Below are 23,968 nucleotides of genomic sequence, written 5' to 3'. Positions count from 1 at the left end.
AATGTATTTAGAATAGTTTCCTAACTTTTTCCTTGGGTTTTGGCCTTATACAGACAGTATATGGCGCTCCTTTGTAGCCCTGCACTGTTTCCAGTAAAAATAGTGTCACAGTTAACATAAGCAGTTGGAAAAATTAGTTTCAGCTGTTGTGTTCAAATTCAAACCTGCCTTCTTTTTTCCAACTCCCAGTGCTTACTGAGGTGTCTCCTCCTTGACAATTAGCACACCAGGCTAAAACAGACTGTAAATAATGTCCGATCCATGTGACAGTGTTGTTTTTCTTTCTGATATTCATTAATAAGGCAGAATGCTTACTGGACTCTCTGGGAGGTGGGGGAGTTGGTCCCAGAGGGAAAAGTTGTTCTTTCATGTAGGTCCCCTTAGATTTTATATCATTGTACGCTATCATGCACACAAACGACTTGAGGTAAACAGCTTAGTGTTACCATAGCAATCCCTATTGTAAGCAACGGCAAAAAGCTGCTGTGGACAGAAACCCTCAGCATAAATAATAGTTTAGACAGCTTCCATAAACCATCCAACCATAGCATGTTCCTCCTCAGGGGCAGCTCCCAATATTAAATTTGTTTTAAAGTACGCCTTACTTTTAAAGAAAGGAAACATTGAATATGTGCTTAAGATGTCTGATAAAACAGTTAGAGGCCTGCTTAGATACTCAACCGGTAGCACTTGGTCCTCTACTCACGCTCTTCATTGTTAAACTGAAAATCACACATAAATACTCACTAATGGAAAGAAACAACTATGTAGGGGTCATTTCCTACAAGGAGCTTGAGATTGCAATGCAAAGGAAATCGGTAGTTAAAGCATGAAATACTGAACACAGTAAACAGAAAAATGACCTCCACTGCAACACCCAAATGACCTCAATCTTCCTTGGGGGGGTATTTCTGAAAAAAAAAAAAAGTTGAAAATTTATGTCTTCCACCTCCTAATAGTTTTTCCAGCTGATTTTTTTCTCCAAAATTGCTGTCCTCTAAAAGGTGACCCTTTCACCCCTGCCTGCAATTGTCTAACACTAAATTGTACCGTAATGTGCCGCTGATATATGGCCCCCCTCAAAACTACATAATTCCTGAAGTCATTGTTTCAGAGAGGAAGCCTGCAATGTAAATACAGTAACTGAGAAAGCATGTGTGGGGAGTACGAGGCACATTGTCTGGCGACGGAGTGATCTGTAAACTCCCTCAAATTGTATATCCTCTAATGATTCCATAGCTTTGCAAAAGAAAATGAAAACAGGATTTTATGTTGCATCGATGTGATTTACATAATGCTGGCAATGGCTCACACATGATTGTGCTTGGCTTTATGGCTGAGGGAAAATGAAGAGGCTCTTGCTCATTGTTATATAAAGTGAATTGAGTCTTTAAGATAGAACTTTGTAACCTCTGATATAGCAAGTTTTTCTCCACTGAAATGGTGTGTCTGTAGCTCAGGATAGCATATCATTTTAACCACAGTGTGGCTGAGTTAAGATGGAGATTCAATGCAACTTCACGAGGAGAAATATCTCTGCTGTGGCATGGTGGTTAGCTGTTTTCATTGAGCTTCAACTGACAGAGCTTTACATACAATTGAATAAAAAAAACAAGTCAACAAGTTTGTCCTCACTCTTGGTGATCCTACAACGTTTCTTTGAATAGCATAAATGCTTAATTACTCACGGTCACCTCCTCCTTGCTTTTTAAAAGTAATTTACAACTTGATAAAGATCTGGCCTTGATTTTGAGTCTGGAAAATGCCGTTGGAAGGTGAACTTTGGTGGCTCTGGAAATAAAGTGAAAGGTAACAGAGTGCAGTTTCTGCCCTAAAAAGGCAGCTCTGGATATGGAATGCCACAGGCAGCTGTTCCTGCCTCATCACAGGACATGTTATAAAGATAGCCCCACTTGGGTTGAAATAATGCCACCCATTCCTGCCCCAAAGCACACTCTATCATGCTCTATTGTTCAGAGAGGCCGCACGAGGGAAAAATGCAGAGACTGTGCAGCATGTCAAGTAAAGTGTTAAGTAAAGATATGTAAAACACGGTAACTACATGTTTTTGCATGATGTACCCTCTGTTACCCTGTCTCGGCTGGATCAACAGTAAAAGTCAGTAGAGTGTAGAAAGAGAGAGATTGTGCATTTTTTCCTCTTTTAATAAAGTGAAATAAGCAGCCTCTACAAAAACAGTTATGAGTCTAATCCCACTGAATAGCCAACATGAGAACACGGCTCCAAAAAGCTCAAAAGTGCTCAGCATTTTCACTCCACATCCTGACAGCTTTAAAGCTGAGCAGCCCCCCACTCAGTGGCAGGACCACAGCCTCTTGAGGTGAGAGTGAAGATAACGTTTCACAGTGTCTCTATAGCGCTGTCATGTGAAGGATTATGTAGCAGTGTACTTACTGCTTGTACTGTAGTAGGGGGTCTGATACCTATCTGCTTGTGGTTTCAGCTGCCAGTGCTTTTTTCTCCTTTTTTTTCCACCACTGTTAAACTCTGAGCTGACCGTGGAGGTGTGACTTAGAAAGATATGTACAGTATCTCTCTGTGTCCTTCCAGTCTTGTGCTGTTATTGTTAAGTGCTTTTGGATGTTATTAATAGCAGCAGTCACCAATGTTCTGTCAGTTTGTTTTTCCATTGTGATGTTTAAAATCAGTACAAGTTAACAACACTGAAAAAATGGCTCATATGGTGTTTCTGTTGATATTGAAAGCATACTGGCAACCGCAATTTTGACTAATCTTGTATCTTTTTTTGTCTTGTTCTTGTTTCCATCAGCTGAAAGGAGTTTATGCACTGAAACGACCTCAGGAAAATCCAAGATGGCCGCCAAAAGGAAAGGTGGCCTAAAACTCAATGCTATCTGTGCCAAGCTGAGCCGCCAGGTGGTGTTTGACAGCAGCTCCCAGAATGCAGAAGGAGACCAGAGTGTAGCAGAAAATAGTGAGCGTGGCAGTTCCCACTACGATGACAATGAGACCAACTTCACCGAAAGCCTGAGCCTAAATCAGAGCCTAGAGGAGGACCAGAAGAGACGCGAGGCCATCGAGAAGTGGGTCAATGGCGAGTATGGTGATGAGCCACCAGCTCCTGAGTGCGGAGATGAGCAGGAGCATGAACTCAAAGTCAGCAATGACGAAGATGGCCCTCCTGAGGGCGTGTACATGGTACAGCCCAAAGGCTGCAGCGATGATGAAGACAATGCAGAGGAGGCAGAGCCCTTGGCAGGGTCTCAGGATGGCAGTTACCATGACGACAAAGACGTAGAAGACAGGCCTTCAAAAACTGACACCTACATGCCGGCAAGCGAGGCCCAGAGTCGCCAAGCACCTTTCTCTGCTCCAGGTATATTGAAACTCTCTATCCTCTAATAAATTTCCTTATGACGTCCCTGCATTACTGATTTATACATGCTCATCTTAAACCAACACCACCTTTGCCCTTTAAAACATTCCACTTCATAGTATTAAGGGGCAAAGGCTTAGATAGAAGGCGGGTGACATTGCCACATCCACATAAGCTTAAGTGTGGCCAATATTGGAAAGAGACACTCTAGAGTTACATTATGAATAGCCAGTGACATTATTACCCTAAAGACAGATTCAACTGGCAGGCCATGGGGGGGAAAACAGGAACTTGTCAGTGTGTGGTGAACTGTACGAAGAAATTCATAAATGGAGTAGGCTTACAACATAAGGCAGTTTATGCACTCTCCCAGCAGCTGCTGGCCAAGAGCGCATGGCAGGGCCAGGCTAAGCTTCATATTACATCCAGGATTACATATTGAGTCTTTGATTTTTCCCTAAGCTCACTAAACTTAGCCACTGCTTCAAGCTCCTCTATTACATCGTCGTAGTTTGCCGTGGAGGAGGGTGTTTCTGGCAAACCCTTTTTTTTCACAGTTGTCAAATCCAAGAGATCAGTTGTCAAATAAAGTTGAAATAGGGAAAGTTATTATCTTCTCACAAACTACAGAGGGCCCAGTTATTAGAAGATATGAATATATTTGAATAAATGCCTTAAAACTATGTGCTCTTGTAAATGACTCATAATAGCCCCTGTTTAATTGTGACATGATGTTCCCTTGGTATAATTCACTGATTATCAAATAGATAAAAATGGCATGGACTCTCAGCCGCCATTCTAAAGTAGCACAAGTGTGAACAGCACAAACAATCTTTTAAGAAAGTACAGTTTACAGTCATTACACTTTGTGACCCTTGAAACTAGACGCAGACCGACTATAGGAGAGATTGGACTTTTTATAGCAGAAGTTAAAACACAGAGCTGTAAATAGGAAAAAAAAAAAAACGAACACGGTTATATGAATAGATAAAGCCTGTTAAACAGACACCCAGAGAAAAAAAAAACGGCAATTTGTTGGTGAGACCGGTTGTTGCGGTACAAAAACAAGTTTTGTTTTGTGCTTGCTCACCTCAGTATAACAGTTTTTTGCCCTTTCATCTAGGTTTAGGTATCTACCTCAGAGTCATGTACACATGCTCTTTTTTGTCGTCATTTCTTTTTGTTTTCCCCAAGTGTACAGCAGTAGTTTTGGCCACATGCAGTATTGGGGGCAGGGGCTTCTCAGAAAATGAGCCAGGTTTCATGTCAGAGGCAAATGAAGAAGGCTTTGTGGTTTTAATTAGTCATTTTGTGTTTATTTCATGACCATAAAAAAAAGCCTGTCTCTGTAAATATGTATTTCTGTTGTGCAGCAGGCCGACACCTTTCCCTCCGCTGGCTCCCTTACTACTTTACATCTCACAACAAAGCCAGAGTGTTTGAAGACAGCAGGGAGAGCATACTGCATCAGTTGTAAATCTTGTCTTTGGAGTGTTTTTTTTTTCAGAGTTGCTCTTTGTTGATTGTAACTAGGGCATCTATATTGCCATGTTTCTGCTCAGCTCACAATTAAAACATTTTTTCCTCTCGCTCTCTCTCTTTCTCTCTCTCTCTCTCTCCCTCTCTCTCACCGCTGTCTTTCAAAGGCTGATGCGGAGTGCACATAATTATGCATATAAACATAGTGGCTTAATTATCTCTCACAACATCAGTGACAATGTAATTAACAAACATTGCAAGATCAATGAGAGAAACTGCGACCTTCAAAACATTTAACTCCTCACATTGAGGCATCGTGCGGATTTCCTATCAGTGCAAAACCCCAGAATACTTTTCCTAGATAATTTAGATGTCGCATTAGAGCCCTCATAAGCCAGTCAATGGAAAAACCAATGAATAAAAGCTATGAAAGCAATGACAGAGATGCTCATAGCGATGGATCAAACAGGCTTGACCATGACTTCCATTTGCAATTCTGGGTTCACTGTAAAAGGTTATTGTTCATTTCAAGCTGTTTCAAAGCCCTCTCTATTTACTGCCTGTTAATTAACTAACCAAACAGTGAGGAAGTTTGAAGCTCTGTACAGTTGTGTGCGTGTGTTAAATTAGTCCAAACAAATGCATATGTCATTTATTCAAAGCTTTATTAGGATACCACTGTCCATTCAAACAAAACACACTTAAACTAATTCAATAAGATGAACACAAATTGCTTTATAAAACTCAATTTAAATTATTATTCCATATTTTTAAAGATCCACTATTCAGAACTTTCTCTGACTGAACTAAGTTCACATAATTATGTACATTGTGCATATGTGGTTCAAAAGTGACACCCTTTAGAAGGTATTCAAACACTAGATTAGTCCATATATAGCCATTCACATGCACCTTTATCATCAGCAACACCTCTGCCTCTCAGTACTGCGAGCAGAGAAGCTGTGCCACACTGATGGCCATGTTTGGTCAGCCAAGAGGAGATATAATGCCCATCCGTTATCATATCTGGAAGGGGAAAATGTGGCCTAATTGCCTCAAATATAGACAAGGCAGGTCTGTGTCTTGTTGGTTTTTGTTGGCGTGTCAAGATTAGGAAGATTTTCCAGTGACACCAGAGAGAGTAAAAAGGGGAAAGTCAGATGTGTTAGGAAACAGAAAAAAATAGGTTTATATATTTACTTTATTTTTTAAAAGGATTGGGGAGTGGGACCAATCGGACTTTAACTCATTTGCCATTTGTGGTCTCCCACCTGGTGTCACAAGAGGCAGCTTGAGAGAAATTGAGTAGAAAACTTATTTACATGTTCTTTTAGAAAGGTTATCTCCTGTCACTCCCAGTCATAATCCTTTCAAGGCCAATCATTTGCCTTTCATTGATAGCATGTCACATGGCTTCGCTGGTAAATAAAGACACTTTCCTAATTTTTTGTGAGAAGGTGATGATAATACCATAAGCAAATAGAATATGAAAAAAGAAACTGCTTATCTCTCTGAAGTGATAGAAATCAAATCTGCCACAAAACTTATAGATGTTGTCTCTAATGTGATAATCATTGAAAGGACATGAAGCTCCAAACAATCACTACAGAACCAACATAACTGTGACAACATTTATGAAAGTAATAATAATTCTCTTGTATTTAGAAATGTGAAGATAGGATTTAAGGATATAATTTGCCCTTTTTAAATGCCATTCAGAAAGTGTAGTCCCCATTTCAGTCTCATTTGCTGGTGTGGGTGGGCCTGCCCTAACTTTAGTGCTATATGATATTCTGTGACCTGAGGTGCCCTTATAAATACAGTAGGAGTAAAATCTAGCCGAGCACTAACATTATCAGCACCTAAATCAAATGAGAAGTGTGATATCTTAAAAGTTCACATGTCGTTCCTGTGATCTTGTGCCATGTGCTGTTATCAAATGAAAAGGGTGCTGAAGTGGTCCAAGAAAGCATAGAAAAAGTAATTTCAGTACTTGTAGTATGTCACTCTGTGGCTTCAGAACATGTGGAAACATGGTAGATTTGATAAAATGATCTACGGCAAACATGAACATATTTGCTCTCAAATACTTGATCCATTTCTCTTACATTTTTCATGCCCTTTCGATCCACCAGATACTCTTTCATACTGATCCACCGCACAGAGCAGCAACCCCAATGCAGTGAGTGGAAATTTGGGGATTATTTTACATGCTATACAGGAGATGTGAAAAGCAGAGCATGGCGACTGATTTAGCAATAACTGAGAAATCTGAGACAAGAGAAGAAATATTTGTGTATTAATTACCCGGGTGGTAGGTGGTATTACCTCTGGCAGGCTCATGTGTTGCTGATGAAAAAAGCAATAAAGCACATTAAAAAAAAGCTTTGGACACTGATCCTGTGACTGTGCCAATGATGATTTAAGAGGGCCAAAAGTTTTACATGCCATGGGTTAAAATATTATCTGGTGCATTACCAGCATGCTTGTATTCTGGGAACATGCAAACTGACACAACACAAGATTTTTGGAATTAAGACACAACTGTCCTCCCTCTGTTTTTCTCTTTTGTGTGTGTCTCTCTCTCACACACTTCCTTTGCACATTTTCCTCTCTGCTCATGCTCTTCTTCTTTATGCAGAGGCGAAATCGTTTTTTTCCCTTTTCCCCACTCTCTGACCCTTTGCACTAACCTGGATGAAAGTTAATGGGCCAGAATTAATCTCCACGTAATGCAATTAAACTATACATTGACTATATGTTGTATATGTCCTTGGGGAAGTTGTCCAATTTAATGGACTCTTAAAATGAAAGTGGTGTTTCTGTTCACAAATGTGTAAAAAGATTAATTTGTTTCACTTTTGAAGGTGACACAATTATCATTTTTTCAAATACTTTACACCAAGGGTCATATGGGATTTTATGAATTGATATAACAGGAAAATAATGTTACTTTATTTCTAAAGCTTCACTTGTATATTTATATTATATTATCAAATATGTTTTTGATCTCTTAATTTAGTTACTAAGATTTTGTTCTCCTATAAGTAGAGTATTCATGTAATGTTTTGACCTCTATAGTTCATCTCAAATCCATTTTAATGCACAACATGAGCAGACAAAAAATCTGAAAAAAAGTTTGTTTATTCAGTAGGCCCTTGGTGCATTTAACCCGCAGATTCTGCAGGACTGACTTATAGTGCAACCAAAACAGGAAGAGCATTGCCTCAGGCTGCTTGTTTGTAGACACCTAAATACAGAGACATGTACAGATGGTGTTGTAGCTTGCTGTGCAGAATCACTTTTCCTGTTGTTAGATTTACTCTTTTACTTTCTAAAATAAACAGGATAACGGCATCAGTTGTATGTAATACTCAGAAAACAGATACACTTTACCACAATGAATAATGTAATAGAAGTTGTTCACTTAAGTTATCCAGTATCAACGTAGCAGTGTGTTTGCCGAAACACTGAGATGAGAGAGCGTTGTTTCATTAATTGAGCCGACAAAATATAGTCTACACTTGTAACACAAAGCTACTTTGCCAGATTAATCCATTTGTAACTAGAGTAATTGCTGCCAAATAAAAACCTTAATTATCGCACATACAGTAGACCATCCATCCGCTACAAAGCATAGCGACAGTGTAACACTTGTCAAGGGAGCATCATTCAACATGAAATGAGAAAACCATTTGGTTGACTGATTGAGTGACCTGAATTTGGCTCTACTGATTAACACGTCTTGAGTAAAGGGTAAAGTTGGTTTCAGTTTCACTACTGACATTAAAAAACAAACATACTAATATGAATAACTATGTTCTCTTTTAGCCAGTAAAGACTTTGTTATAATGATTTCAGACAGCACCAATGAGGGACTCTAAGGTTTGCTAAAGTTAAAGCAGCTATAACAGTTCTACCACTTACGTATGAGCTCTCTACTCTTTTTCAGGAGAAGCATCTGCCCTGCGAGACTATGCAGCCAACACCATGAATGAGTTTTTGGGAATGTTCGGATATGATGACCAGCAGGTAAGGGATGAGCTGACCAAGAAGATCAGCTTTGAGAAGCTCAAAGCCGCTACCTCAGACCCCTCATCCCTCAGTATTGAGGAGGCCTCACGGCGTGCCCGCTTCTCCAAGTACGAAGAGTACATCCGCAAGCTAAAAGCCGGTGAGACCCTACCTTGGCCCATGCATGCTTCCCCACCTAAACCAGATGACCTCAACTCAAAACTGGCCCAAGAGAAGAGTGCTGCCATGCTCCAGAGTTCAGGGTGCCTCCCAGGGGCCGAGGCACGCATCTACTCCTCCAGCCTGGATCACAAACAGCCAGGAGGACCACAGCTGGGCACTCCACAGCCATCCAATCCCTCTCACATCCAGAACATGCAGTCCCGAGCCTCCAAGTATGACTTCTTCATTCAGAAGTTGAAGATGGGTGAGAGCCTACAGCACCAGAATGGTAATACTTACAAGCGACCCTCCAAGTATGACCTGGAGAACGTCAAGTTTCTGCACCTCTTTAAGCCTGGTGAGGGCAACCAAGACATGGGTGGTGCCATCGCCTTTAAGACTGGCAAAGTGGGCCGCCCTTCGAAGTATGACATTAAAACAATTCAGAAGCTGATGCCAGGAAATTCCGAGACTTCGCTGATACCCAATGTCCTCGCTACAGCACCAGGTAATCCTGGGGCCCCTGGTGTCCCTACCATAGGTGCAGCAGGGACCAGCATTGCTCCAGGGCTCACAATGGACCAGGCGGGTAACATAAGCTTCAGCACCTCTGACTACCTAAAGTCCAGCTTTTCCAAGACTGACTCCATCACCACTGGCACTGTGTCCTCCGTTAAGTAAGTCTGTCTTATATAAAACTATAAAGAACTCAGAGAGCTCATGCTGCTGCTAAGGTTACACAATCCTTTCATTTGTTTTGATACTTTATTGAATATAAATAGATTTTTTGGAATTTATGAATGTTGGTGATTTGTCTTGTACAAAGCAATCTTGCCAAAATTTTAAATAAGTCGGACTAAAGACCAGTGAGTTATGGCCATCTAAATAAAACCTTAAATCTCTCAGAGCTGACATGGTACTTGATCAAATAGGCCATGCCTTCAAAATGCAACCTGTCATAGGTAAATATCGTATGGAATATCAAATAACTAATTCCTTACGATTTTAGATTTTCAAATTTGTTTTACATTGAAATAAAAAAAAAGTGAGTGAGTAATTAGTGAAAAAGCAAAGTACAAATGCTGTCTTCACCAAAAATAATCTGCTATTCCTTGGCCTTACTGAACATAAATTTACTTCCCACAAAATTTACCTGAAACCTGTGTAATAGGTTTTGAGATATAAAGTAAAGTGATAAAACATTCAGAACTCATGGAGGAATAAATGGCGGCATCCAGCATCCTCTTCAATCAGCTAATAAATCATATTAATTGAAATTCCAATCTGAAGTTTACTGGTGTACTGAAAAGATTTCAAGCTCAGAGGTCTGTCTTCTTAACACTGATAGTCTCTCAATGGAACACCTTGGAGCTAATGTGAAGCTCACATACACTTAACTGCTACTGTGAGTCAGTTAGCCTAAAGCAAAGGTAATTGCTACCTCCACAGCAGCCAACAGGAATGTAGTGTGAAATAGCGCATAGCGCCCAATAGATCCGCGACATGATGAGTTGCGAAGGCACATGAAGTGTTTACTCGCTGTAGCACTCCGTGGAGACTGATTTAGCACAGTCATCGCAAAGTGACTGACTTCTTTCGTTTGGCTAGGGTGTAACAACTCTCTCTTTAATTACTTTGGAGCCATGACTAACCTCCCGGCGAGTCACAGGGGCCGACTCAACACTGCCTGACGAGTGCACTTTAAAGGAAGCAAACGAGGGGTTTGGGGAGCTAGCCTACAGTCGTGTGCACTACCAGTAGGAAACAGCTTCCAGAGTCTGTTTGATTGGTTTTGACCTTGTCTCTAGTTAGTCAAGACCTATCAAAGACACTGTTCAAGAGCCCTCAGGCACTTCTCCCTCAGGCTTTGCCCTTTGTCAGGTTGGGGCTCAGAGGAGCTGCAAGCTTGGCTAACTGACCCAGTCTGGTGGTTGTATACTGGGAGAGGGTTGGGGGGGTGGGGATGGGGGTGGCGGTGGGAGAGTAGGGGGGCAAGGGAGAATGTCTGGCAGTGCATCCTCCCCTCTGGGCCAGATTAACCTCAGGTCATCCCCCGTGTGGAGCTGCTCACATGGAGCTAAATGCCATTGCTGAGGGGGAGCAAGCAGAACCAATACTGTATTATGACTGTCACTGTACAGTCAGTACTGCTATCGGCTACATAAAGGGAGTCACATCACAGGTGACAAAGAGTACACAGCATTCCTCGGCATGCCTTTATATAGTAGTAATATGATCAATTCTTCTTGATTTCCTGTTTTGACCTGAATCCGATTGAGTTAAAACTGTTACTAAGTTGATTAGCTAGATCCATGTGTATTTAAAGGAGCGGTGTTGTCTTCATCTATGTTTGAGCTGAGTCCAGACTGATTGGAGACAACCTGACATCAGCATTAGAGCCAAGGCCCTTAGAGATTATCAGAAAAGACCTTTTTAGAGCTTTTTTTCTACATCCCCATTATCCAGTTTTGCATATGAGCACTCACAAAATACCCACATAAAAGATTAATGTCCCTTTGCTCCTGCATTTTGCCTTCCATTGGTTGGGAGACCATGCATCAAAGTGTGCTCCGTCTATCCCTGATTCAGATGGCACATGAAAATGCTGTTATGCCACAAGAAAATGTATATTGATAGTCCAAAGTTTGGGAGCGGCTTGTAAGTAAATATTGTGTCAGTTTGTTTTTATTAACAACAGGCAGCCCAACCTCACCATTAATCCTGTCTCCTTTGTGTTTGCTGTTGCATTAGGAATGGCCTGCCACCAGATAAACCCGCTAGCGACGACGTCAACCTCTACCAGAAATATATTGCCAGGTATGCAAATCCCTCAATGTGCTACACCAATGAAAAAAAAAATACATATATATATATGTGTGTGTGTGTGTGTGTGTGTGTGTGTGTGTGTGTGTGTGTGTGTGTGTGTATGTAGACAAACCTTTTTTTATCCACTGATGGTGTGTTTTATTCAGTGATGTAACTAGATTGTAGACTGCTATGAGGATGTTCAATGCGCAGTGAATTAATTAAGAAAAGACTCCAATTTATGTGGTGAGAGGACGTAGAAGGATGAGGGGTAATGAAAGGGAAATGGTTTGATGGTAGCTTACTGTAACTGTTTGAATAAAAGCTCTCGGTGCATATAGCACTAAAACATTGAGGAGAACATAAGTCTGCGTCTCTATGCAGTGACTGACACAGAGAGGATATGAGCTTAGGCAGGGTTCTTCTTGAGTTCTGCCGTTTATTGTTGAACACACGAGGAACTGACTGATCTAAAAAGTCAGTCACTCACACCAACAGAGACAAAAACATCAGGGGAAGGGAGGTATCTTGCGTTTCAATGGACACAGAACAATGTCCCCCATTCTGGATTCATTTTGAGCCGACACTAGAAGGTGATTATCACTTGTTTGTTTATTCAGTTTAAAAAGAAAGAAAAACAGCATTTGAAAAGCCAAAGTGGCTTTGGCGTTAATGATTACTTCTCCAAGCCATAACATGAAGGGCACAAATCAAAGCCTTGGCACTGACAGACACACACACACATACACACACACATCCTCTTCTGCACACACACACACACACACACACACACACACACAACCTCTTCCTTGGACTGATTACATTTTGCAAGAAGATTTAATTAAGGAATTTTTAATGAGGCTTCTGCTGGCACTGCCAAGAACTGTTTTGATATTTGCGCTGCATAATGCATAAAATTTGTCTAAACATCTCGGCAGTTGATGCACGGGGAGGCTGCAGATAAGCCCAGATACAGTTTCAATTTCCGTGTTGGGGTTGGGAAAAAAAGAGAAAGGGAAGAAGAGGAGGGAGGAAAAAAATGGAAAAGGAGGGCTCATAAAAAGGGCAAATGTAGCACCGAGAGGGGAGGTAGAAGCGGGGGAGGGTCCTCTTTGGAGCTGGGGCTAATGAGTACACACTAATACTAAAAAACAGCTTTGTAAACCTGTTTGCACCCAAACCTTATGAAAAGAGGAAAAAAGTTCTTCATCTCCTCAACACACTACAGTTTGATGTTTTAAAGAGCTACCCTGGTAGTGTTTAGTTGCAGTTTTCACTCTTTAAATGCTTTCATGCACCCGCTATTGCCTCAGCACTTTGATCTGTGTATCTCTATTGTAACTGGAGATGCGCTGCAATCTCTGTATCGTGGCGATATTAATATTTAATCTGGTGCTGAATAGCAGCGGCCCATTAGGCCCCCTGACGCGGCAAGTGGGAATTGTCCAGAGGCAAAGTGATACAGCTGGGCAATGAGCAGAGGGGTGGGCCATAGTCTCAGGGGAATGGGAGGGGGGGCTTTGTGTGTTCATAAGTGTAAATGTGTGAGTGCGTGTATGTGAAAGAAGAGTATAGAAATCACTAATGGTCAGGACATATGTAGGCTTTATGGTCTGCAGTCACATAATTCAACTTTTGATTTTTGTCCTTTTTAAAAGAGCCATCAAAAAATCCCCCTCAAAATACATAATTGTTTTCCTGACACACACACACACACACACACACACACACACACACACACACACACACACACACACACACACACACACACACACGCATTCACTCACTCACACAACCAACTTAAAAAGAGTAGTGCGTTATGCCGTTCAATTAGCTTAATGAACTCAGCAAAGTGATCTGTAAATGCAGCTCTGGGATAATCCTAACAAGGAAAAAACAGAAAGAGAGATGGAAAAAATATTACTTAGCCCCCTTTTCCCCCTCTCTTCTGCACTAGCAGATGGAGTTCTTGGCAGCAGCAGTGCAAATGTTTATTTGTGTGTTTTCACTGGTAATTGGAGGATTTTAACAGTCATCATCGTCAGGCTTATAATCACCACCGTAAAAGTGACTCTAGTGTAGCAAGCAGCAGCCTTTTTTTTTTAAACTAGAGCCAGACTAAAATCTGGTCTTTGGACTCCAGATGAGAGAGTGACAGGGTGTGGAGTGAAAACTAGACAAAGCTTTTCCCTACATCTCAAGATACCTGACCCTTTTCCTAACAGAGTAAAACTATGATTAACCCGTGAGATTTGACAAGGATTTTAACAGCGTCAAGAAATAAAGTAGTCATGGGGTTCCTGATCCTTAAGTGAGTGAGTGAGTGAGTTTGCGTGTGTGTGTGCGTGTGTGTGTGTGCGTGCGTGCGTGTCACAGGAAAGGATTTCAGTGTAATAAGTGTCTCTTACGGCTGCTTTGGAAATAAATGGAGATGATTTGGCTGAAATTGGTGTGACAGACGGGTAAATTGTTGCAGCAGTGTGGAAAGCAGAAGTCAGTTTGAAGGTATGAGCTGTGTTACTTTGAAGGTGAGATGAGCATAATGCCTTTGAAAACCACCTCACCGGTTTTATTTTGCGCTGTTCTTGGAATTTCGAATAATTTCTTCACTAATCTTTCTTGATTTGCTGTTGATTATTTTTGAACCACTCTGACGTCTTTCGAAGCTTTTATCATTCAGCTTTTTCATCTCTCTGATTGTTCTCTGTGCAACAAGCTCTGATGCATTCCCAGGTTTTGAACCACTCTGGATATTGTTAATTTCACTGTTTGGTGTAAGGCTTAAAATGTGTAACTGTTTAAATGTCCTACAACTTGTTTTCAGGTTCTCTGGGAGTCAACACTGTGGACATGTGCACTGTGCCTACCAGTACAGAGAGCACTACCACTGCATGGATCCTGAGTGTAACTACCAGGTGAGCGTGAGTACTTTATCACTTTTTTGAACATCACCCAAATACACCTTTAATGTTTCTCCTCTTTCCTGCAAACGTTCATATAACCTCAGTGCCTGACAGTTCATATTTCCACGAAAAGAGGAAAATAAGACAAATTAGTGACGCTTCAGCTACCAAGCACTAGTTCCTTGTTCCCTCATAACAAGGTGAGATTATAGTTGGTGGCATGACAATAAGCATCCACTCTTTTTTCAGGACATGACAAAGGGATGTGGTGATCCTAGGATAGACAAACAGGATAATGTGTCATCTTTTTATAAGTGGTTACACCCAGCCAAAGTTTACACAGATGAAAAGTTTTGTCTGCTATGGGTGTTAACACCCGTTCAGTTTGCAGGAGTCTTCCAGGCACAGTTGGTCTTTGACAGTTGGCCTTTTATTACAAGGGTTAATTGTAAATATGTTTGAAATATGGCTCTTTTTTTTATCTGTGGTCTTTTTTTCTAAAGACATCTGCCACTGTCAGGGGCCTGCCTTTAATCCCGTTTCACGTTATTAATCTTGTCCTGGTCCCAGGAGTTGTCATGTATGGCACAGGAAGGAGAAAAAACACAAAGCAGATCATAGTACAGGCCTCGTGTTTGCTGTAGCATATGGCCTGAGAGAGTTAGACAAACACGGGTAGATTTGTCAAAGATGTCAAAAATCCATGCACAGCCAGAGCCGTGTGTGCTTTTCCTTCCTTTCTTAACAATTTTCTGAATTAAGCCATCTTCAGCTGTAATCTCCTTTGTCTGCTACTGATCAAGAGAGATTACCGCTCGATAAATATTGTTTATGTGGTGAAAAGCATTACAGATCTAAGCTTTCATTTTCTGCATGACTCCACTTCACAGTCTGATGAGACACATTCTTGGAGGAATACAAAGGAAAATAATTTCATGTCATTATTTAGACTGTTAGTTCAGGTTATCATGGCAATTTCCACGGTCAGGTCCACATTTCTCTGTTGCTTTTGCGTTGCGTGGAAACACAGATACTGTATGCTTTGGAAGCAAGCTCTCTGGATGTCAATACCCTGAAAAAAACAGGCAGGCAGTGATGAGCAGCCCCTTTCGAAGCGATAACTCACGAAATGTTACATGACACACACTCCTGGAATATTATCCCACTGCCAGCCTCCGGGCGATTGGCTGAGTCTTAACATTCTCCTTTCATGGGCTTGTACATGAGCGAGAGTGTGCATCTTGCCACACTAGTGGGAATCCTAAAATAAATGTAGCAAGTGGCTCCCAACCTTCATCACCACTCAACTGAAAATGAGATCTTTTTCCCAGTCAGCTCTCTCCATGGCCTATTTTGGACGGCTTGATGGATCGAATGTACCATGACCGCAGTTCAACTTATCTTCTGTCGTCATCAACCATTCGATATCAGAAAGCCCAAAGCCTTGAACTGAGCGCAGAAATTTTCAGGAAAATAATTAAAGAAGGGCTTAATCCGAAGCATTCGACAATTAGAAAGAAAATCCTAATGATGTGTTTGCTCTTACAGGAGTCAAACATCTCAGAAATATGCAGTGGGAAACAGGCCAAGAGCAAAGCAATGAACAGCTGTGTGAGATCTTCACTTTTTACTCGTGCGCGAGTGGAACACATGACACAAAGCAATTACCCTACTTTGTACAGCAATTAGTTGCTTTTTAGAATGGTTCTTTCTGATGTTTTTCCCTCAACTGATATGGATTGAAGACAGAACTGTCTCATTGATTTGCGCATCTCCCGTTACAGTTTCTGAAACATCAGCTTAAGCCCAATTACAGCAGATTTGGTTGCTGCAGGTCTCTGTGGAGTGACTTTTCTGTTTTCTCTTCCCGACTCCTGGGTGTGGGAGGGATTTTTCATTTATTTATTTATTTATTTTGTAATTTCAGAAGGAGGGTCTCTTAGCATATTCACTCATCATTACAGGCAGAGGCTGCACCAAAAGCAAGTGCTAATGCTTTAATTAAAAATGGAATCATATCTCAGCGAATTGAAAGGGAAAACGTTTTTTTGGTTGGCTTGTTTGTTTGTTTGTTTCTGTTGTCTTCTGTTTTCCCCTGTGCACCGCTGAAAAACCATCTGCATGGAACATAATTTTTCCAGAGCCAGAAACATCAGAACTGTGATCTTGCATGTCAATTGATTCATCTTAATTAAAAAAAATACGTTTTGGTGGAAGGGAAAAATACTGTAGACAGGGAGTGAGTATGGAAGCTTCTCCTGCACTCATAAAGTCTCAGAGCCTTTGGTGCTGCATTTGGATAGGGCACAACTTTGAGATATGCAAAGTAAATCAATAACCACAGACCGCGTCATCTTTAAAGACATCCTGGCCCTCTCCATTGCAGTCTGTACAGCCCTCCCCAGCTGCCAATTGGCTCCTGCATGTTGCAGCTGCTGCTTCCACAGAGATAAAGTGACTTGTTGCTGATTCTGTGACTGGTTTAAATAAACACCAACCTGTTGCTGTACATTTTTCCCCCCTCCCCTTTTGCAGAGGTTTACCAGTAAGCAGGATGTAATCAGGCACTACAACATGCACAAGAAGAGGGACAACTCCCTGCAGCATGGCTTCATGCGCTTCAGCCCTCTTGACGACTGCAGTGTCTACTACCATGGCTGCCACCTCAATGGAAAAAGCACCCATTACCACTGCATGCAGGTATACTACACAGTTCACACATCGACACCTCCCCTTCCACCTACACACATACCCACAACATACCCACAATCGTGTACAGTAGACATGCATGCACACACACGGAAACAGACAAATATCTGCAAATTTGGCCACCCATGCTTAAGCATTACACACAATAAAAATAACCCACAACTTACTTTTGCTGAAAAATAAATTTAATGTAATGTTGCAGATAAATGCATCATTCAACATTCATTCAAATCACACACAGTCCATGTGAAGTTTAAAGCCTGTTTTTTTTGGTTTATTTTTTTATTAAAACCACTCTTTGAAGCATTTAAATAATTTAAGGAGAGTTTAAAACCAGACAAACCGAGTAAAAATGGAGTTTCAGAATATCATGACATAGATGATGCCCAGATTTTTGACTAGAGCCACTCACTTCTTTATGATGGTTGAGTCGCACAGTCTACCTACGACTGTGAAGTGGAGTTACAGTCCCACACTTTTTCCATTTACACCAAAGTGTCTTTAAAGAGCAGTTTGGCAAAACGTGTCCTAAAGTAAATAAAAGAAAATCAAAAAGGGTGACTACACGTGAGGCTGCTTTCCCCCACCTCTTCACTCTCTCGCTCCTTAATTGGCATGGATAAAATTCAGTTAGGTGTTTATATAAACTACACATTTTTCATTTTTTAGTACCAAGCAGCCAGATGAAGATTATTCCCCTTCTGGATTTGTTTAATTTTTTACATCTGCTTATTTTCAACGTGTCATTGTGCCGAGAGCTTTCTCACCGGCAGGGCAGCAGTACAGTGGAGGATGGTTTGAGATATATTCTTTTTTAAACCCCTCTAACAGCGTAATTGTTATTAGGACATTTCAGCTCTTGTTTTAACAGTCGCTGAGAACCTGCAGATGTTGGCATCGGCACTCTTGATTTAGGGGGGAAAAAAACAGAGTGGCATTTTTTTCATTGTTTGACTCAATATGGAGAAGTTGCCCGGTTTGTGCGTGTGAAAAGTGCCAGGGATGATATACAATTGCTGCTTTTAATTCAAACATTACCTGTTTTTTCCCCCCTCTGTTGGCTCTGCGGGCTTCTGAGTACTAGAACATTTTAAACTAAAGACCAAGACAGTCATCTTACTCTCATCTGCTTTCCTCTGCCCCCTCTACCTCTCAAATCTACTCTCAGTTACAGTAAGTTTGTGGTGACTGCATCATAACACTCCAAATATGAATTTCATTTTCTAAAATGCTGCTTTGCCAGGAAGGTACTGTAGTTTCAGCTGCCTGTGACCAATGCCTCTTTCAGTCACATTTTTCTTTTTTCCAATTGTCACAAAGATAAGATTGTTTCCAATTCACGAGGTTTGACTTGAAAGTTGTACCGCTATGGTGCACATTACCACAAATTAAAGTTTGTACGTGAGAAAAAAAAAACATCCTCCACCTATTTCTGGGCCACTAGCATTTTCTTAACCACACTGAGCTCCTTTCTCTATAGCTTGTACAGTATATCATATCTCTTTAAAGCATCGCGTTTTAGAAGTAGGCTTTTTTCAAACCATTCATGCAAACTGAAACTCTCATGTCTGCCAGATCGTTTTTTCCGATTGCCATGCTTTGTCTCTGCTTTGCAGGTGGGTTGCAGCAAGGTGTACACCAGCACCTCAGATGTCATGACCCATGAAAACTTCCATAAAAAGAATGCCCAGCTGATCAATGATGGCTTCCAGAGGTTTCGTGCAACTGAGGATTGTGGCACAGTCGGGTGTCAATTCTATGGGCAGAAGACTACACACTTCCATTGCAGGTGAACAGGGCTGACATGGTTAATGTTTTTCAACATGCATTAATAATAGCTGGATTGTGTAGGATTTTTATGCAGGATCTTCATAACTTTCATGAAACTTTTCATTTTCTTGACATTTTATGTTAATTATTATTATTATCACAACATGTAAGTGCATGAAAACAAATAATTAACTTTTGAGGCCTATTTTAGCATTAGCATATTAGCAGTTTACAAAAAGCAACAAATCTGCAGCAGAAAAAAAATTGGCACATTCCTTATTTTAAGATAAATAAATAAAACAAACAATATGCTGCATCACAAAAAACACCAAAAGTGAAATCACCTAAAGGCTACTCAATTTCCTGGTCTGAGCATCCCATAATCAGTAAGAACGAAAAAGTTAAAAGAAAAAAAGTAATAAATTGAGAATTGCATGCACCACAACACACGAAATGTATCCCTCTGGCAAAGGTTGCAGGTGGCGACGTGTCAATGAGATGTTGCTGTGTCACTGAATCTCCTCAGTTATCATTCCTCCATTGTCAAGTATTTCAATCATGTGGACCCTCTCCATGACTCCCAACTGCACAGAGGTACTGAGGAGGCTTTGTAACAAGGCATCCTATCTAATCATGTTTTCCTCCCATTTTCCATTCTTTCCTCAGGCGCCCAGGCTGTACATTCACCTTCAAGAACAAGTGTGACATTGAGAAGCACAAGAGCTACCACATCAAGGATGATGCCTATGCCAAAGATGGCTTCAAGAAATTTTATAAGTATGAGGAATGCAAATATGAGGGCTGTGTGTACAGCAAAGCCACCAACCACTTCCACTGCATCCGTTCAGGCTGTGGCTTCACCTTTACCTCCACCAGCCAGATGACCTCCCACAAGCGCAAACACGAGCGCCGGCACATCCGCTCCTCCGGTGTCATGGGCCTCTCTTCTGCCTTCCTGGCGCCAAAGGATGAGCCAGAGGAATCGAGCAACGATGATCTGATGGACTTCTCAACCATCAGCAGCAAGAACTCCAGCCTGAGTGCCTCGCCGACGACCCAGCAGTCCACCACTGTACCGCACCTGTTGGCCACGCCCACCACTTCTGTCTCCTCCTCCTCTCCATCGGGGCACACCCTCAAGCTTACATCCTCGCTGCCCAGTGCGGGCCAGCGTATGTCCAGTCTGCTGTCCCAGGCCCTGCCCAGCAACATGCCGGTTGCCCTTGCTCTGTCCAACAGTGCCCTGGCCGCCTCCAGTACGTTTTTCCCCCTCATGCCCAGGCTACCTCTCCAACCACCTCCTCCGGCTGCTAGCCTGATATCGGCTGTATCTTCTGGGGCCCACTCCATGCCCACCGACTCACTGACACAAGGCTGTTCCACAGTAGGGGCAGAAGGAGCCATGGCATCTACCCCGAACTCCTTCACCACCTCCTCCATCATGGAGAAGATTTCGGCCAGCAAGGGTCTGATATCACCCATGATGGCCAGACTGGCAGCTGCTGCCCTGAAGCCCTCCCAGATCCCAGACGCAGGTCAGTCACTTCACAAACAAATACACAATGGAACATTTTGAGTGAGTAATTTGAGGTCATCATCCTGGTTGTCCTGGAGATGAGCATTGTTTTCTGTTTTCACTATTGTGAAAAGATCTTATTTTTTATTCATTAATCAATTAAAAACACAAGATTCATTGATAGCACAGCCCCAAAAATATTTAATTTTCCACTTCACCAACTGAGCCAGTTAAACACACTTACAAATTCTAAACACATGAATAAATTGGTGATCTACTTAGAGACAACAGTGTTTAAATATGTGACAAAAAACAACCTTTTGAACTGTGTGAGTGTCCACTGAGAGTGTACTACATGTACACTAAAAGCCACATCCTTCTTTCTGTGTGTGGACTTGCTCTACTACAGCTGGGAACAGAAAGAGTGCACTCAGAGGTCATTTCTATCACTATCCCACAGCGGAGAGAAAGGCAGAAAAACTGCCGCTTTCAGGCTTAAAGGGACATACCGGAGGCATGGTCCTCTGCTCTGGGCTTGTTATTGTGTTGATCGTTTGTTAGATACCCACAATCCATTTGGAGATAAATGCGCTGACAGGGGAGAGTAGAGCCTGTAAAAGTCTCTTATGATGTTCAGAGTGGGGGCTCATGGGGCTTGTGTCGAACATGTTTCCTCATCATCGGTCTCTTATCTATGTCTGCGCCCGTTCCAAGCAAATGGAGGTGGAATGAAATTAAGTTCAGAAATTGCAAGAACAAAAAAATGTTTTTCTTTCCATATCCTCTATGCAAACTGATAAAAAAAAAAAAAAACAGAAATCGCTCAGGCAGAAATGACTCAATGCACCAGAGCTGAGAAAGAAGCATTTTTTTCACTGATACAAGAACTCAGACACACTTGCATGCATCAGCAAAGACACACTTTTTGAATTTCTAGAAACCTTCTATTCCCAGAAAAACATGTCAATATCTATTTAGCATAAACACAATTCACATAAATTTTGGAGGTAATTGCCTTGTCTATGTTAATCATATTGCTCTAAACAAAGCTTCTGAAAATGAAAATGAAGTTAAAGCATTAAATTGATAATGCAGTGCAGAGCACAGACTTGCATTCTGTAGCAGTGGGGCCTCCTGCGCTGAGCCTGAGCAGGTGGGGTGCGGATTGTAAATGGGGCTGCAAGGGGGAGCATCTCCGGATGTTGGGACTGGGAAGGATTACAATTCCTCGCGGTGTTCCTGGAGCAGGACAGGCCCTGGGAGAGAGCTGGGGCAGCTGCTCCGGGGAGCTGAGCTGAGCCCAGGCTGTCAGGCTGAGCTCCACCTCTGGGTTTCCAGCAGGTAGTCTGAACATTGAGAAGGCCCCCACTGAGGGTGGGGCCTCCACAGATGGTGCCTTCACCACCCCTCTTGTTGGCTCACTGAAAGGCTGCAGCTTCTCTCTGCTGTATAACAAAGCTGGTTTGAAACAAGCCCCCCCCCCCTCAATTGCATACTTTATTGTAAAAGTTCAGTTCAGGTACAGGATGGAAAGGTAGCTGTGGTTTTGCTTCTCATATTTGCTTCATAAAATGTGTGAACAGGACATTTGGGCTAAAATGAGGAGGAAGTGGTTTGTGCTTCTCTGTCAAAAAGGTGTGAGAAAAGTCACTGTGTTTGTGGCTATTTTCACATTTCACAGCAACAGTGCTTATCTTTTTCATTGGGGTTGTGAAACTTCGCCTCTATTTTTAGAGAATTGTTCATTTTTCCTGTTTCTGCTTTCAGTATTTTTTTTTATATTAATGTTACGCTCATTTACCCTTAAGTGTTTCTCCCAGAGATTCAAGCATATGAAGGGTTTACTAATTAGACACACTGTACAAATGATCTTTCACAAGCTCTGTATCTTATCCAGAGTAATTACATGGTGGTACATTATTCTTGGATAATTTCCAGAAAGAAGCTGTTTTGAGTCAAACTCATTTGTTCTCCCCCTTTAGGAAGTGGAAAATAAAACAACTTCATGATGTGAAACAGAAAAAAAGACTTTTGCACTTTAATCCACCTTAAACATTAAACATTAAATGTATCCTCTGAGGCAGTGAAGGATTCTTTAATCTGCCTGGTGATCATGTGTAGATCATATAGTGAGTGGCTGCTCTTGGTATAATGTGCTCCCATTTTGGTCTGAGAGTTGATTTAATTGTCAATGACAAGGCAGGATTTGTCTGGCTAGTTAATTTTGGGTGTATTCTTATCAAGTTGGGGGGAGGGAAGGGGGGCTGGACGGACAATTGGTAAGGATTCAGTGACCTTAAAGCAGACGTAAAAATGTTTGACTGCTGTTTTCCTTTAGCCCAACCCACCCCAGCCCCACCCCCAGCCCCTCCAACCTCAGCCATTGTCAAACCGAACTGACACTGACACTTCCCCATCTCCTAGCTTTCAGCTGACAAGGCCCAAGACTGGCTTTTCCACTCCTATTCTGCCTGATATGTCTTTGGGTCATCTTGTAGCAGGGGGGAACTCTGGTCGGTTTCCCCCTTACGTAGGCTGGTCTTGTTTTCTCCCCAGCAAGAAAAGGGAGAGGGGCCTCACCAAGCTGAGGGCCAAGGGCACACACTTGGTTGCCCATGACCTTGCCTGTCACAATCCCTCAGCACCAGCCACCAGACTCCTAAACAACAGATTTCTTACCAAACCAATCACGGCCGCTGGTGGTCTCGAGTTTTAGTGTCTGAGAGGCTACACCAGGGCCTTCACCCCTCCTTCCCACATATTTAAAAAAAATAAAACACCACTTATTGCCTACCAAAAGCCCAGCTTTCTCTGTATAGCCCCAGGACAAATTAATATTTCAATCCCTCAGGGATCGGGGGGTGGGGGCCAAATTTCACCTTCCTGTCAGCATTTTTACCCCACGCCATCCCTTGGTCTTTATTTATTTCATTCCAGTGCTCCTGTCCTCGCTCACAGCATTCACTGAATACCTATTTGGAGGAGAATGTGATCAAGAGGTCACGCTATTTGAACCAATCTGATTGGCTGTCAGCTCCAATCTGACCGACATAGCACCGCTGTTCCTTGTGGGTACGCTCAGTGGCATTGGCTGCCGCCCGTTGTCAGGCCAACGAGGAGCCTGGGAAGGTGGGAAGGGAGGGGGGTGGCCAATCTGAGACTGCCACTTTCCCTCAGCATTAGCATCTCACTTAATGACCAGTTAAGAGGCAGGCTGGCAAATGAGTTGTGACAAGTGCTGCAGAAAAAGGA

The 23,968-nt window shown here is 42.0% G+C and overlaps 1 protein-coding gene across 1 annotated transcript in view; it reads left to right on the top strand.

Moving 5' to 3' along the window:
- The window catches only part of casz1 (castor zinc finger 1), a 74,220-nt gene that overhangs the window by 39,988 nt on the left and 10,264 nt on the right, over positions 1-23,968 (top strand). The window contains exons 2-9 of the mRNA XM_053316980.1: positions 2,792-3,331; positions 8,790-9,539; positions 9,582-9,690; positions 11,765-11,830; positions 14,643-14,733; positions 17,257-17,421; positions 19,047-19,219; positions 19,867-20,735. Coding sequence (XP_053172955.1) covers positions 2,792-3,331; positions 8,790-9,539; positions 9,582-9,690; positions 11,765-11,830; positions 14,643-14,733; positions 17,257-17,421; positions 19,047-19,219; positions 19,867-20,735 — 2,763 coding nt within the window. The remainder of the gene's footprint in view (positions 1-2,791; positions 3,332-8,789; positions 9,540-9,581; positions 9,691-11,764; positions 11,831-14,642; positions 14,734-17,256; positions 17,422-19,046; positions 19,220-19,866; positions 20,736-23,968) is intronic.

This window comes from Scomber japonicus, chromosome 4 (genome assembly GCF_027409825.1).
Source record: "Scomber japonicus isolate fScoJap1 chromosome 4, fScoJap1.pri, whole genome shotgun sequence".
Classification (NCBI taxonomy): domain Eukaryota; kingdom Metazoa; phylum Chordata; class Actinopteri; order Scombriformes; family Scombridae; genus Scomber; species Scomber japonicus.
The sequence above is the reverse complement of the archived record's forward strand: the minus strand, read 5'-3'. Positions and strand labels throughout refer to the sequence as shown.